Source organism: Megascapheus bottae, chromosome X (genome assembly GCF_031878675.1).
Source record: "Megascapheus bottae isolate mThoBot1 chromosome X, mThoBot2.hap1, whole genome shotgun sequence".
Lineage (NCBI taxonomy): Eukaryota > Metazoa > Chordata > Mammalia > Rodentia > Geomyidae > Megascapheus > Megascapheus bottae.
The window spans coordinates 6,590,498-6,603,421 of NC_143547.1; the positions used below are offsets into that span (position 1 = coordinate 6,590,498).

Sequence of the window (12,924 nt, forward strand, 5' to 3'; positions counted from 1 at the left end):
TTAGGTTTATATTGTTCATTTAGGTATATAATTGATTTTTATTTCATTTTTGTGAAAGATATGAGATACTAGCCAAAGCTCCACTGCCATTTGCTGAATTCTTCTTTTTGATTCCTTTGCAATAAAAACAGTTTGGCATATATATATGTGGTTCTACTTATGAGTTCTTTTCTACTTCTCAGTTCTGAAAGAGACCTTGAAAGATTGCTATTAATCTTTTGTTCGGTAGAATTCTCCAAGGAACCTATCTGAACTTGAAGATTTCTTTTGTTGGACACATACAAATGGAAGAGAAAGGAAGGTAACAGGCCAGACTCGATCTTACATAGGCATGGACTGTTGGTTAAGACAGAACAGCAAGGGACACAGCCTTCCTGCGAGCTTGCAGACCGTGTAAGGAGAGCTGAGACAGGAGTTGGGTTTTTATGAGATCTGAGAAAGGGGGCAGAGGTGAATGAAAATGCTATTAGGTCAAAGAAGTTGGGGGCTTTTTGGTTGGGCCCATGATGGAATGTTTGCAGCTAGGCTTAGATAGATTGCCCTGCTGGAGTCAACCTCTACACTTACCTTGGGTGGCTTGCCTGGTATTTGTATGCACCCAGGAAAACAGTGGGAGTTAATTCTTTGTTGTTCTATCTTTGGATATATAGAATAAATGAGCCAAGAGGGGAGAGGCAAGTCCTTCATATAGGATCTTTGGATACATAAAAAGAATGGGCTGAGAGGGGAGCAACATGGAGTTATGAAAATAAAGCAGGTTCCTATCAATAAACATAAATTTAATTTCTCTCACAATATATGTCTATTTGAACTGTTTATCTTGTATGAGGCTTGTGCTTTAGGTTGTGATAAATTGGTCCATTTCTTCTAAGCTGACAAATTTGTAAGTAAATGAAGTTTGTATTCTTTATTCCTTTGGGTGACTGAGGACCTGTAGGGATCTTCTGTTTCATTCCTGATATTTCTGATTTACTAGGATATTCTCTGTTTATTAGTCTTGCTAGAAGTTTCTCAGTTGAACTTGCTTCAACAATTTCCTGTTTTTTTTCTTGTTTTTAACTTAGTTGACTCTATTATTTACTTTTAAAATTTTCTTCTCCTTGCTTAGATTTATTTTCTCTAGTCTTGACATAAAAATTAAATTTATTAATTTCAGATCTTTTCTAATACGTTGTCATTTTAGTATTATAAACTACCTCTCAGTACTGCTTTAGTTGCTTTAATGTATATTTTCATTTAAAATTTCCTTGGAGACTACTTTGGCTTGTGAATTGTTTATTTTAAAAGTATTTGGACTTGTTTTTCTATTTTTTATATTGATAATTTGATTCTGTTGTGTCCATAGAAAATATACCCTATGAAATCTGTTCTTAAAGACTTCTTTTTTTTAAAAAAGGCTGTTTTCTAACTTGGTGAAAATTTGTAATAAGTTGTTAATGAGACTGCTGAGCTAGCATATTTCCTAGTCTACAGGATTCCATCTTGATTTATATTGCTTTTGAGTTCATCAGCTTGCATTTTGTCTTATGCTGTATTACAGTATACCATATATAACTTACTGAGTTTTATCACTCAAGTGAAATATAGAAAACTTTTATTTAGATCCCTTTTTGCTCTCTCTATTTAAAAAATATGTATATCAAATATTTCCTAAACATGCTTTGAATATACCATATTAGATACTATTACATAATTTTTGTTTTGATTATCAAATATTATTTATTAAATTCCCCAGGAAAAGCAGTCTTCACTACCATACAAATGTAACTGTAACCTCTCTATATATCATCCTGACAAAATAAAATTAAAAAAATAAGCACAGTATTGCTGGGGGCACCATGGCTCATGCCTGTAATCCTAGCTACTCAGGAGGCTGAGATCTGAGGATCAAGGTTCAAAGCCAGCCTGGGCACAAAAGGACCTGAGACTCTTTATCTCCAGTTAGCCTCTAGAAAACAGGAAGTGGGGCTTGGCTCAAGGGTCAGGTGGTAGCCTTGAGCTGAAGAGCTCAGGGACAGCGCCCAAGCCCTGTTCAAGCTTCATGATCCACAAAAAAAACTAATAATAATAATAAGCACAGTCTTATATTTTGTACCCCCTTATCTTTGTAACCCATTCTGATAGTTTTTTTTTTTTTTGTAAGTTCCAAGTCTCTTAGATTATATCATTTTCTTTCTCCTCAGAAAGCTTTTGTTAGAGATTTTTTTTTGGCCAGTGCTGGGGCTTGAACTCAGGGCCTGGAGCACTGTCCTTGAGCTTTCTCAAAGCTACTACTCTACCACTTGAGCCAAGCTGGTACCGAGGAATCAAACCCAGGGCTTCATGCATGCTAGGTGAGCACTCTACCACTAGGCCATACTCCTGGCAGTTGTTAGTGATTTTTACAAAATTCCTAGTTTTTCTCCTTTGGAGAATGTCTTTATTTCCTCCTTTATTCCTGAAGAATGTATTTTTCTTTTCTTTCTTTTTTTTTTTTTTTATTGCCAGTCCTGGGCTTGAGCTCAGGGACCAAGCACTGTCCTTGGACTTTCTCAAGGCTAGAGCTCTACCACTTGAGCCTCAGCACCACTTTCAGCTTTTTTCTATGTATGTGGTACCGAGGAATCAAACATGGGTCTTCGCCCATGCAAGGCAAGCACTCTACCACTAGGCCAAACTCCCGGCCCTCTTTTTCCTTTTCTATTTTCAGTTTTCTATTTCTGTTTTCCAGTCCTGGGGCTTGAACTCAGGGCCTGTCCCTGAGCTTCTTTTGCTTAAGGCTAGTGCTCTACAACATGAGCCACTGTACCACTTCTGCCTCTTTGCGTTTATTTGGTACTTAGGAAATCCAGGGCTTCATGCATGCTGGAAAAGCACTCTACCACTAAGCCACATTCCCTGCCCCAAGAATAGCTATCTTTCTCTCTCTCTTCTTTCTTTTCTCTCTTTCCTTCTTTCTTTCCTTCCTCCCCTTCCCCTTCCCCTTCCTTCCTCCTTTTCTTTTCTTTTCTTTTCTTTTTTCTTTCTTTCATCCTGGGTCTTGAACTCAGGGCTTAGGCACTGTGCTTTCTTAAGGCTAGAGCTCTACCACTTAAGCCATGGCACCACTTCTGGCTTTTTTTTCCTGTGTATGTGGTACTGTGGAATCGAACCCAGGGCTTCGTGCAAGCTAGGCAAGCACTCTACCATTAGGCCATGTTTCCAGCCCCAAGAATGTGTTTTTCTAATACAAAATTTTTGATTCACAGTTGTAGCACTTAAAAATTGTTATGCCACTTACTTTTGGCCTCTGATTTCTGACAAAAATGTGCTATCATTCAAATTTTTCTCCTATAGGTAGGTTGTGTTTTTTTCTTCTTATTATTATTTGGGTGTGCATGCACATGTGCTGCTACTGAGCTTAAGCTCAGGGAAGTACCTGGTGTTGTCCCTTAGCTTTTGGACTCAAGGCCGGCACTCGACTACTTGAGCCACACCTCTACTTCCAATGTTTTGTGGTTAATTGGAGCTAAGAGTCTCATAGACTTTCCTGTCCCGGCTGCCTTCAAACCATGATCCTCAGATCTCAGCCTCATGAGTAGCTAGGGTTTTTTTTTTTTCCTGTTTGGAGTTTGCCTAGCTTCTTTGTCTGTTGGTTTGTCTTCTGCTAGATTGGGACATTTTTTTCCTGTCATAATTTCTTTGATTTTTTTTTCCTGGTTTGCTTTATTTGTCTGATTTCTGAGAATTCAGTGACATGAATATTAATTCCTTTCTTACATGTACCACATGTCCCTGAGGCTGAGGCTCTGTTCATTTTTCCTTCCATCTAATTTCCTTTTGTTTGTTAAGATAATTTCCATTCTCATTAAATCCACTAATTCTTTCCTCTGTCTTCTTTTTGGATTCATTCATGAAGCTTTTTTTTTTTGTTGTTATTCAGGATTGAACTTGGCATTGTGCATGCTAGTCAAACACTCTGCTACTTGAGCTGTTCTCATTTTGTTTTTATTTTGTTATTGCAAAAAGGTCTTATCCTCTACTTTTATCTGGGCTGGTATCCAACTTGTGATCTTCCTGCTTCTACTTTCTGAATGCTGATTTTATAGGTGTGCATCACACCTACAAAGTTTTTGTCATTATACCGTGCTTTTCATACAATTCTTTTTTTGTGTCATTTGCTGAAAGTTCTTTTTTTAAATTTGTTCTAAGTGTGTTGATAATTCCTCATTGAATTATTTGCATGTTGTCTAATTTGAGATCCTTGTCAGATAATTGAACATCTCTGAAAATCTCTGTTGATACTTCTTTTTTGTCATATTGTTTTATTTTTGTAGCATTAATGACCTAACTCAATGCCTCACCCATTTTATGTAAACACTACCTCTGATCTACATCCCCAGCAGTACAGACATCTATCTCTTGATAGCCTTTTCAAAATAGTCTTTTCTTCATATGATGAGTGATTTTCTATTACAACCTGGACATTTTGGAAATTATACAATTTGATTCTGGAGCTCCTTCTGTTTTATCAGCCTTTTTCTAACGCCGTTCTGGCAAGGAGAAGGTAGAATTTCAACTTCCTTATTCTACCTCCATTAACACCCAGTAGGGTGGGCTTGTTTCTGCTTTTATGGGTGATAATTCTAGCTGCTCAGTAGGCCTCTGTTGACTATCTTGGCTGGGAGTAGCAATGCTCCTTATTCCTGTTCCCCAAGTGAATTGCACTAGTTCACTCTGGCAGATTTGAGGTGGACTCACTCTCAGCAGTTATTGGCATGGATGGGTCCAATTTTTGCTGTTTCATTTGTTTAGAGTAAAGTGGTTATTGTTTCAAGGTTTTGCTCTTTCTAGGCTGCTCATTTCCTAGCCCTTCAGCTAGATAGACTAGGCTTTGATTAGGGCTATTTGTAGGTTATTTCTTGGATACATGAGACAGTACTTTTGTTAAAGCTTGTTTTAAAGTCTTTGTTCAGTAATTCTAACATGTACTGCATCTTGATCTTGATATCTATCGTTTTTCCCCAGCCAAGTTCTTATTTTCATGGTTCCTGATAAATATGAATGATTTTTCAAGTATAGCTGGGTCATTTGGGACGAGAATCTGGAGCCCATTCAAGTAGCTATAGTGTTAAGGTACAGCATTAGTGATGTGTGTGTGTCTGTGTCAGTGTTCAGCTTACTTTTTGGCCCTGCCTTGAACCTTCACCTGTGTAGACATGTTACTCTTGTATTGTTTCATTGTGGAGGAGTAGAATGCTACCTATAGAAGTAAATCACCCTTATTCCCTTAGTTCCATCCTGCTACCTTGACAGAGAAACCAAAATACCTCCTGTTTTGTGTGTGTGTGTGTGGGGGGGGGGGTCTTCACTGTTCTACCATATTTTCTTAGGAAGTTTAGATAGGACCAAAAAGATTTTCTGTTATTGGCTTATCATTTTTCTGTTATTGGCTTATCATTTGGCTTAGGTGGGTAGGCTTTCCTTAGAAGTGGTTTTGTTTAGTTTGTATTTGCCTGTTGGCACTCCATTGTAGCACGCTATTGAAGATAGTATGGAAACTCAATGTACTTCAAACCCCCAGGTGCCCAGGCAGTCTATACTTTCTTTCCTTCCTCTTCTTCCTAGACTTGTATCTGTGTTACAAGCAAGGATTTTTAGTTTTAAGGAGGAGGAGAACTAAAACCATATCCAACATGTATTAAATTTTTCAAAATAAATTCTGTAAAATTTTGGGGGGACAGGCTTGTGGCCTAGGCTGCCACTGCAATGCTGTGTCCTACCTAATCCTGCCACAGCTCTGATGCTGTGTGATCTATTGGAAGGGAAGTTCAGCTCTGCTACCTTTGTAAGGCCATACACACAAATATCAGTAAGTATAAGCAGTTTCGTCCAGGGAAGGAGAAGGTAGACTTGGAGATATCACCTTATGCCCTTTGAGTTCTTTTAGAACTTGCTTTGTATGGTTTGGAAATGCCTTAAAGTAGAGCACCACTGGTGATATTTATTTAATTCATGTTTGTCCTCAGCATTCTTGTTTCATCCCACTTAATCTCCAGGCATATATGATATTATGTATGTGATATTAGACCAACTTTCCCATTAAGAAATTTGAGAGGTCAAGTAACATTCCTAAGTCCATTCACTCATGGAGTAGGTGGTAAAGCCAGGATTTAAATCTAAGCAGTCTGACTCTGGAGCTAAAGTTCTTTGGAGAGGTAACAACCTTTGAGCATTACTTTTCTTAATTACCATTTGCTTGAAATCAGAAGTGGTGTATCTAAAAAAAGTGCTCTGGGCTTCTAAAAGGTATCATGCAATTAAATGTTACTAAAGAATGTTTTTAATTAGAAGCAGCTTTTGTTTTCTTTCTTAAGAAACCACATAGATGTCCTTGGAAACCAGACTGAAAAATAACAAGAACATAACTTACATTTTCAAATGTTTGGAACATAGCCCTCTAATAATGAGATATCTTTTGGTTTGTTTCTGTAAATAGAAAACAATGATCTTGTGGGAAATCTGTATTTTGTTTAGTTATTTTGAGTTTAATAGAAAACTTAACATTTCTGATTATGTATATTTATTATACAATCATTTTAAAACACATGAGATCATTTCTTTTGCTTTAGTTTTCCTTTTTGTTCAAATACAGCTAGTAGAATAACTAGAGGAACATTATTCACAAGCCATTATGTCATTATTATCCATGCCAGTAGATTTAAATTTTACTTTAGTGACGTGAATTTAAAGCAGTTAGATTGTAGCTAAGTTCCTCTGGTAGAAAATTTTCATATTGCCTTTTACTTGTCTATTTCAGTGAAAACATTAAAAATTTTCATTCATTAGTAATGTGGAATCAAGTTCCATTTACAGGCACATCCTGTATAATTATTATAATATCAAATTTTGTTTTATTACATGTAAATAGTGTTGAATGTAAATCTTCTCTGTTTTGTTTAGAAATAATATATAATTTCTCCTAAAGTCACCCACTAATTTGCATTTTTCATATCATTGACTAGTTTCTTTAAGTACTTATACACTGATTTATCTGAAGCAGATTATTTTTTTTCAAATTCTGCTTGCTTTATTATCTATTCCTTTTGAATTCAATTTGTTTATATAAAAGATTTGCTAGTTGTAGCTCAAGAGAAACCACAAAAGTGAACTTTAAAATTTCAAATTAATTTGCTAACCAGACATTTGTTAAAGGACCTGATGTAGGAAATCATGCTGGGTGTTTGCAGCAAAGGGAAGGAGGCATGGTCAATTACAGAGACCTTTCTAGAAAGAAAGAAAAAGCCTATGACAGTGCTCTCTGACCTTGAGACTGTCACAGCCAATCAGAAAATGATAATGTAAAAAATAAATTATTTCTTTCGTTTAAAAAAATATGTATTAGTCCTTCCTTCCTTCCTTTTTTCCTTCCTTCCTTCTTTCCTTCTTTCTCCTCCTCCTCCTCTTCCTCCTCCTTCTCCCTTCTCCCTTCTTCTTGTTGTGGGACTTGAACTTTGGGCCTGGATGTTGTTCCTGAGCTCTTTAGCTCAAGGCTACTAATCTACCCCTTGAGCCACAGTGCCACTTATGGTTTTCTTGTGGATAATGGGAGATGAGAGTCACAGACTTTTGTGCCTGGGCTGGCTTTGAAAGGTGATCCTCAGATCTCAGCTTCCCGAGTAGCTAGGATTACAGGCGTGAGCCACTGGCACCTGCCCAAGAGATCGTTTCATTAGATATTAGTGGCACACACTTAAATGAGGCTCCACTCTCAGGGACTTGTATATATGTGATATTCAAGTGTTCTACTACTGTGCCATATTCCTAGTCCCTATATCTTCTTGTTCTGTTATTTATTACATGTCTTTTTACATGTAACCTTCATGAGAAAAAAACCCCTTTGTCCTGTTCTCTATGAATCCACAGTGCTTAGCATAGTACTGATTATGTGGCAGGAACTTGAAAAAACTACTTGCATTTTTTTTAAAGTACATGATGAATGAATAAGTGATTAAGGCAAAGCATGAACAGATAGAAACAAGTATATGTCAAGGCTCAGTTGAGAAACTACAAATCTTTAGATGAGACAGGACAAAGAAGACTTTAAATAATAGGAAGTAAAACATACAATTAGAACTTCATCCTGAAAGTTTTGACTGCTACCAACCTGCATGGTATATAATACATAATCCTTTCCCTGATTTTTTTTTTTTTTTTGCCAGTCCTGGGGCTTGAACTCAAGGCTTGAGCACTGTCCTTGGGCTTTCTCAAGGCTAGAGCTCTACCACTTGAGCCACAGCATCACTCCTGGCTTTTTCTATGTATATGATACCAAGGAATCGAACCCAGGTCTTCGTGCATGTTAGGCAAGCACTCTGCCACTAGGCCATACTCTCGGGCCCCCTGAATTCTTGACAGCTATGTATGTATGTATGTATGTATGTATGTATGTATGTATGTATATATATATATGTGTGTGTGTGTGTACCTATAATACACAAAACTAGTGACCTCGCTAAAGTCTTCAGATATGATTTGAGAGGATTTTAATATACTTAAGGGGAATTCTTATTATTTCCCATGAGATCAATTTCTTTAGATTCTACAAATAACTGAGATTATGTACTATTGTATTTTTGAACCTTGCTTATTTCTCTTAACATTATAACCTTTAGTTATTTGCAGATTGTCTCAAATGGAAGATTTCTTCTTTTTATGGCTGAATACTTCCCCATTGTCTGTATGTGCCACACTCTTTTTGTTTGTTTATTTCATTTTAGAAAGTCTTTATTGACTAAGTTCTGTTTAAAACTATTCCAGGAAAGGAATAGGGAGACAAACCACAACAGGAAAATAATGATGTTTCTGTAATGGAACTGTTTATGATGAAACTCCTTGGTTTGTGGAAGACAATTTGGGTCAGCTAGTAGGTAGAGGGTGATCATAAATGCAGGTAACGGTTGTTTTTTGTCCCCTCCATGAGTCAGAATTTTGGTATTTCTTTAGGTAAGCAAATCATGCACTGGAATTTGGGACTTTTTAAAAATTTTTTGTTTGGTTATTGGGAATCTTTTTCAATTACTATTCATTTAATTGCTGTTCAATTAATGTATGCTGAATCTCTATAATATTCTAATTACTGTGCTAGGATCAATGACACACAGCACTTATTTTTAAGGGTGGGATCGCCAGACATCTGACACATCTTCTCCCTTTGCACTGTGACAGGGGCTGCCAGAGCATCTGAGACTCTAGAAATCTGAGATACTAGAACAGTTGCTACTGATAGGACCAATGAGGGAAAGTGAAAAGCCACTATCCTGCCCTCAGGGAGCTGCACCATGTAGTTGAGAGTAAAGACCCACCTACGAAAACAAAGTACATACCACATTTTCTGCTGTTGATGGACACTTAAATTGTTTTCATATGTTTGCTGCTGTGAATAGGGCTGCAGTAAACCTGAAAAGGGTTGAGATGTGATATGTGTACTAAAATGTATCCATTAGGGTTGGGGAATTAATTGGTCATGTGGTAAGAGAAGTTCTTGTCTGGCATAGGCAATGTGCTAGGTTTAACCCCAGAACCACACAAAAAGGTAAGCAAACACAAAACTTTTGTTCCACATTAGTCTGTTCTTTGGTTAGCTGTCTTGAAACATTGAATTGTTTGAGATACGCATACTACCTGTTTCAAGGACACTTGAAACTGACACTTAGGGGAGTTTTATCTCCTTCTATTCCTCTTCTTCTTCATCCTCTTCCTATTCTTTTTCCCTCTCTTACTCCTCTAATTTTGCTTTAGTGCCTCAGGGTGGTATGCCAAGCTTCCTATGTGATGGATGTAAATAGTTCCTTTTTCAGGCCTGTGTGATACATGATATAGTTCAACTCAGAAGACAATTTATTATATACCATCTAATGTAGGATAAAACACTGGTACTTTACCATAAAGACAAACTTGACTCAAGCTATCTAAAAAATATTATGGTCTGTTGATTTACATTTTATACTCCTTTTTTTTTTTTTCTGTAGCAAGAGAAAGCAAGTTCTCTCCACAATGCATAATAAGATATAAAGGGTTTCTAACTCAATTAACTAGGGACTTTGAAAATGGGTTTTTACAAAAAGAAAAATTATTGTTACCTCTATTGAATGTATTTTATTTTTCCATGTTAATGCATCTATAGCAAAAAGAAATGATGTAGAACTTTTTTCAGACTCTAGGTGTCCCTTTATGTTTTTTCCTTGTCTGTTTGTATGTGAGATGCACATTTGTCAGAAGGTGTAATCACATGGTCCCTGGAGGTGACTTCTTGCAGTGAAGTTTCGATTTTGCTCGCTATACTGCACAGTGTTTCTTGTCAGGTGGTTGTGCACCTGAGGACTTTCCATCTAGGTAGCCTGAAGATATCAAAATATTTTTTATTCTGAAATCTTTTATTCTGAACCATGATTCTCTTGTAAAATTTAGTCATATTTCTAACAAATAGGAAAAATTTAATCCTTGATGTGTTAGATTTCAACATTTACATTGTATTTTTTAGATAGAAAAATATGTAAAACTGGGGTGGGTTATATGGTAATTGCCAAAATCCAAACTTAATAGACTTTTTATGTGCATGAATAGTTTATTAACACCACGATGAATAATAGCAAGACAGAATCAGACATTTTTTTTTTGCCAGTCCTGGGCTTGAGCTCAGGGCCTGAGCACTGTCCTTGGACTTTTTCAAGGCTAGAGCTCTACCACTTGAGCTTCAGCACCACTTCAGCTTTTTTTCTATGTATGTGGTACCGAGGAATTGAACCCAGGTCTTCGTGCATGCTAGGCAAGCACTCTACCACTAGGCCAAACTCCTGGCCCCCAGACATTTTTTTTCTGAAACATTAACTTATAACTCTACTCTTTCTTACTTCAGCAAAATATATAAATATATTCATACTCATCAACCTGGTTTTTGTTAGGGCTCTCAAGGAAATAGAGATCAATTAGTCTATAGTAGCTATCTATGCTATTATCTGCTATCTGTACATTATTTACCCTCAACAAACTACAAAAATTATGCTAGCTTCCATGATACTTGTATACTGGAAAGACTGATCACAAGAAAATAAGGGACACAATTCTTCCCTCGATTACAGAATCCACAGGAGGGTACTTATCAGTAGAACAAAACTATTTGTTCTCTTCATTTGGAGTGTGTGTGTGTGTGTGTGTGTGTGTGTGTGTGTGTGTGTGTGTGTGTGTGTGTGTGTGTGTGTGTGCTGGTACTGGGGCTTAAACTCTTGCCCTGAACTGTTTTTGCTCCAGGCTACTAGTGCTCCATCACTTTAGCCACAACTGCACTTCTGGTTTTTTGGTCCTTAGAGACTAAGAGTTCCATGGATTGTGCACCTGGGCTGGCTTTTAACCATGATCCTTGGATTTCAGCCTCCTGAGTAGCTACGATCATCATTAGCGCCAGGCTGGACCTTTTTTTGTTGTTGTTGTTGTTTTGGTCTTTTCTTGGTATTGGGGTTTGAACCCAGGACGTGCACTTGCCAAGTGCGTTGCTACTGAGCTTTTTCACGGACCATGCATTTCCATAGTTTTAAGCCTGCATTTGGTGATTCTTTTTACACTGTATGTAAAAGTGTGTGTGTGTGTGTGTGTGTGTAATTTAGAGATCACTGTTGATAAATTTTTGATGAATAAATTGATAAATTGGTTTTTCTTTCCTGGTATTTTCTTCTATGTTCCCAGGAGAACGAATAGCATGATCGTCATTTTTATAGGGGAATTTTCTTTGGCAATTAAAGGAAAAATGAAGGACAGCTCTTTCAGGTTACAAAGTAATATGGGGAAAAGAGGCAGTATTAGGACAAGTTTGTCAGTTAAATGTTGACATTCACTAACACTACTGCCTCATAAATATGAAATTTGAGGGCTAGGAGTTGGGAGATTATGTTAAGGTAAAACCTAAAGTAGGGCTGGGAGTTTGGCCTAGTGGTAGAGTCCTTGAGTAGCATGCATGAAGACCTGGGTTCAATTCCTTGGTACCACACACATAGAAAAAAGCCGGAAGTGATGCTGTTGCTCAAGTGGTAGAGCTCTTGTCTCAAGAAAGTCCAAGAACAGTGCTCAGGCCCTGAGCTCAAGCCCAGGACTGGCAAAAACAAAACAACAAAACCCCTAAAGTAATGGAAGCTTATGGTCCATTTCCCTCCTAGAACTTGTGGAAGATCCTGTTTGAAAGTTGCTTTATTACAACTGAAGTAGTATCAGTGGGGGAAAAAAAAACCCAAAAGTATGTTGTGGGTTAGGCAGAGAGTCTTTTGGGGCCTCTTTCAGCTTATGAGTTGCTTCTAAGAATTCCAAAGGTACTATTGTTAACTGGGTTGAGAGTCAGAGAAGTTGTGTAGAAGAGCAAGCTGATTCTGCCCTTACAGAGTATAGATGTCTTTAACACCAGTAAAGCTGAAAAGAAACTTAAACAACTGGATAAGGCTCTGGATTTTGGCCAAAAAAGCACACCAGAGTCCAGAATCTCCATAGGATCCAACCACAGCATCAAGCTACTGATGCTGTACAGAGTTTAGGCCAGGAAGTAATGTTCTTGGAGACCGGATTGCCTTATTACAGTGAAATTCTACTACTTCACTCACATCAGCTGCCATCTGGGTTGAAGCAGGGAAAGATCTGAAAATCTGAGCATCTACCTGAAAGAGAATATAAAGCAGGCAGGACTGAACTACAATAGAATTATAGTTAAAGTCAAGGTAAGTGCTTTAAAAGCAAGGCTAAACCAGTTATAGATAATTCAAAAGCTATAATTTCTTGGCATAGTTTATATTTAGTGTGTTAGAAATTATTGTTCCTGCTACAGCAAGGTAATCTTTGAGGATATGTTTTATGCATTTAAATTTCAGTTTTGTGGTCTTCATTCACGATTGAACATAGCTTAAGTCCGATGATTATTTGATTGAG

General features: G+C 37.2%; 1 protein-coding gene across 5 annotated transcripts in view; it reads left to right on the forward strand.

The window, feature by feature from the left end:
• Cdkl5 (cyclin dependent kinase like 5) overlaps positions 1 to 12,924 on the forward strand; it is a 169,987-nt gene that overhangs the window by 76,682 nt on the left and 80,381 nt on the right. Inside the window, exon 1 of one of the 5 annotated variants that reach the window (XM_090326932.1) lies at positions 8,648 to 8,698. The exons of the other annotated variants lie outside the window; for them this stretch is intronic. Within the exon in view, the coding sequence (XP_090183058.1) occupies positions 8,654 to 8,698 (45 nt within the window). The 5' untranslated portion in view covers positions 8,648 to 8,653. Of the gene's footprint in view, positions 1 to 8,647; positions 8,699 to 12,924 lie in introns of those variants that run through there. 5 annotated transcript variants of the gene reach the window in all.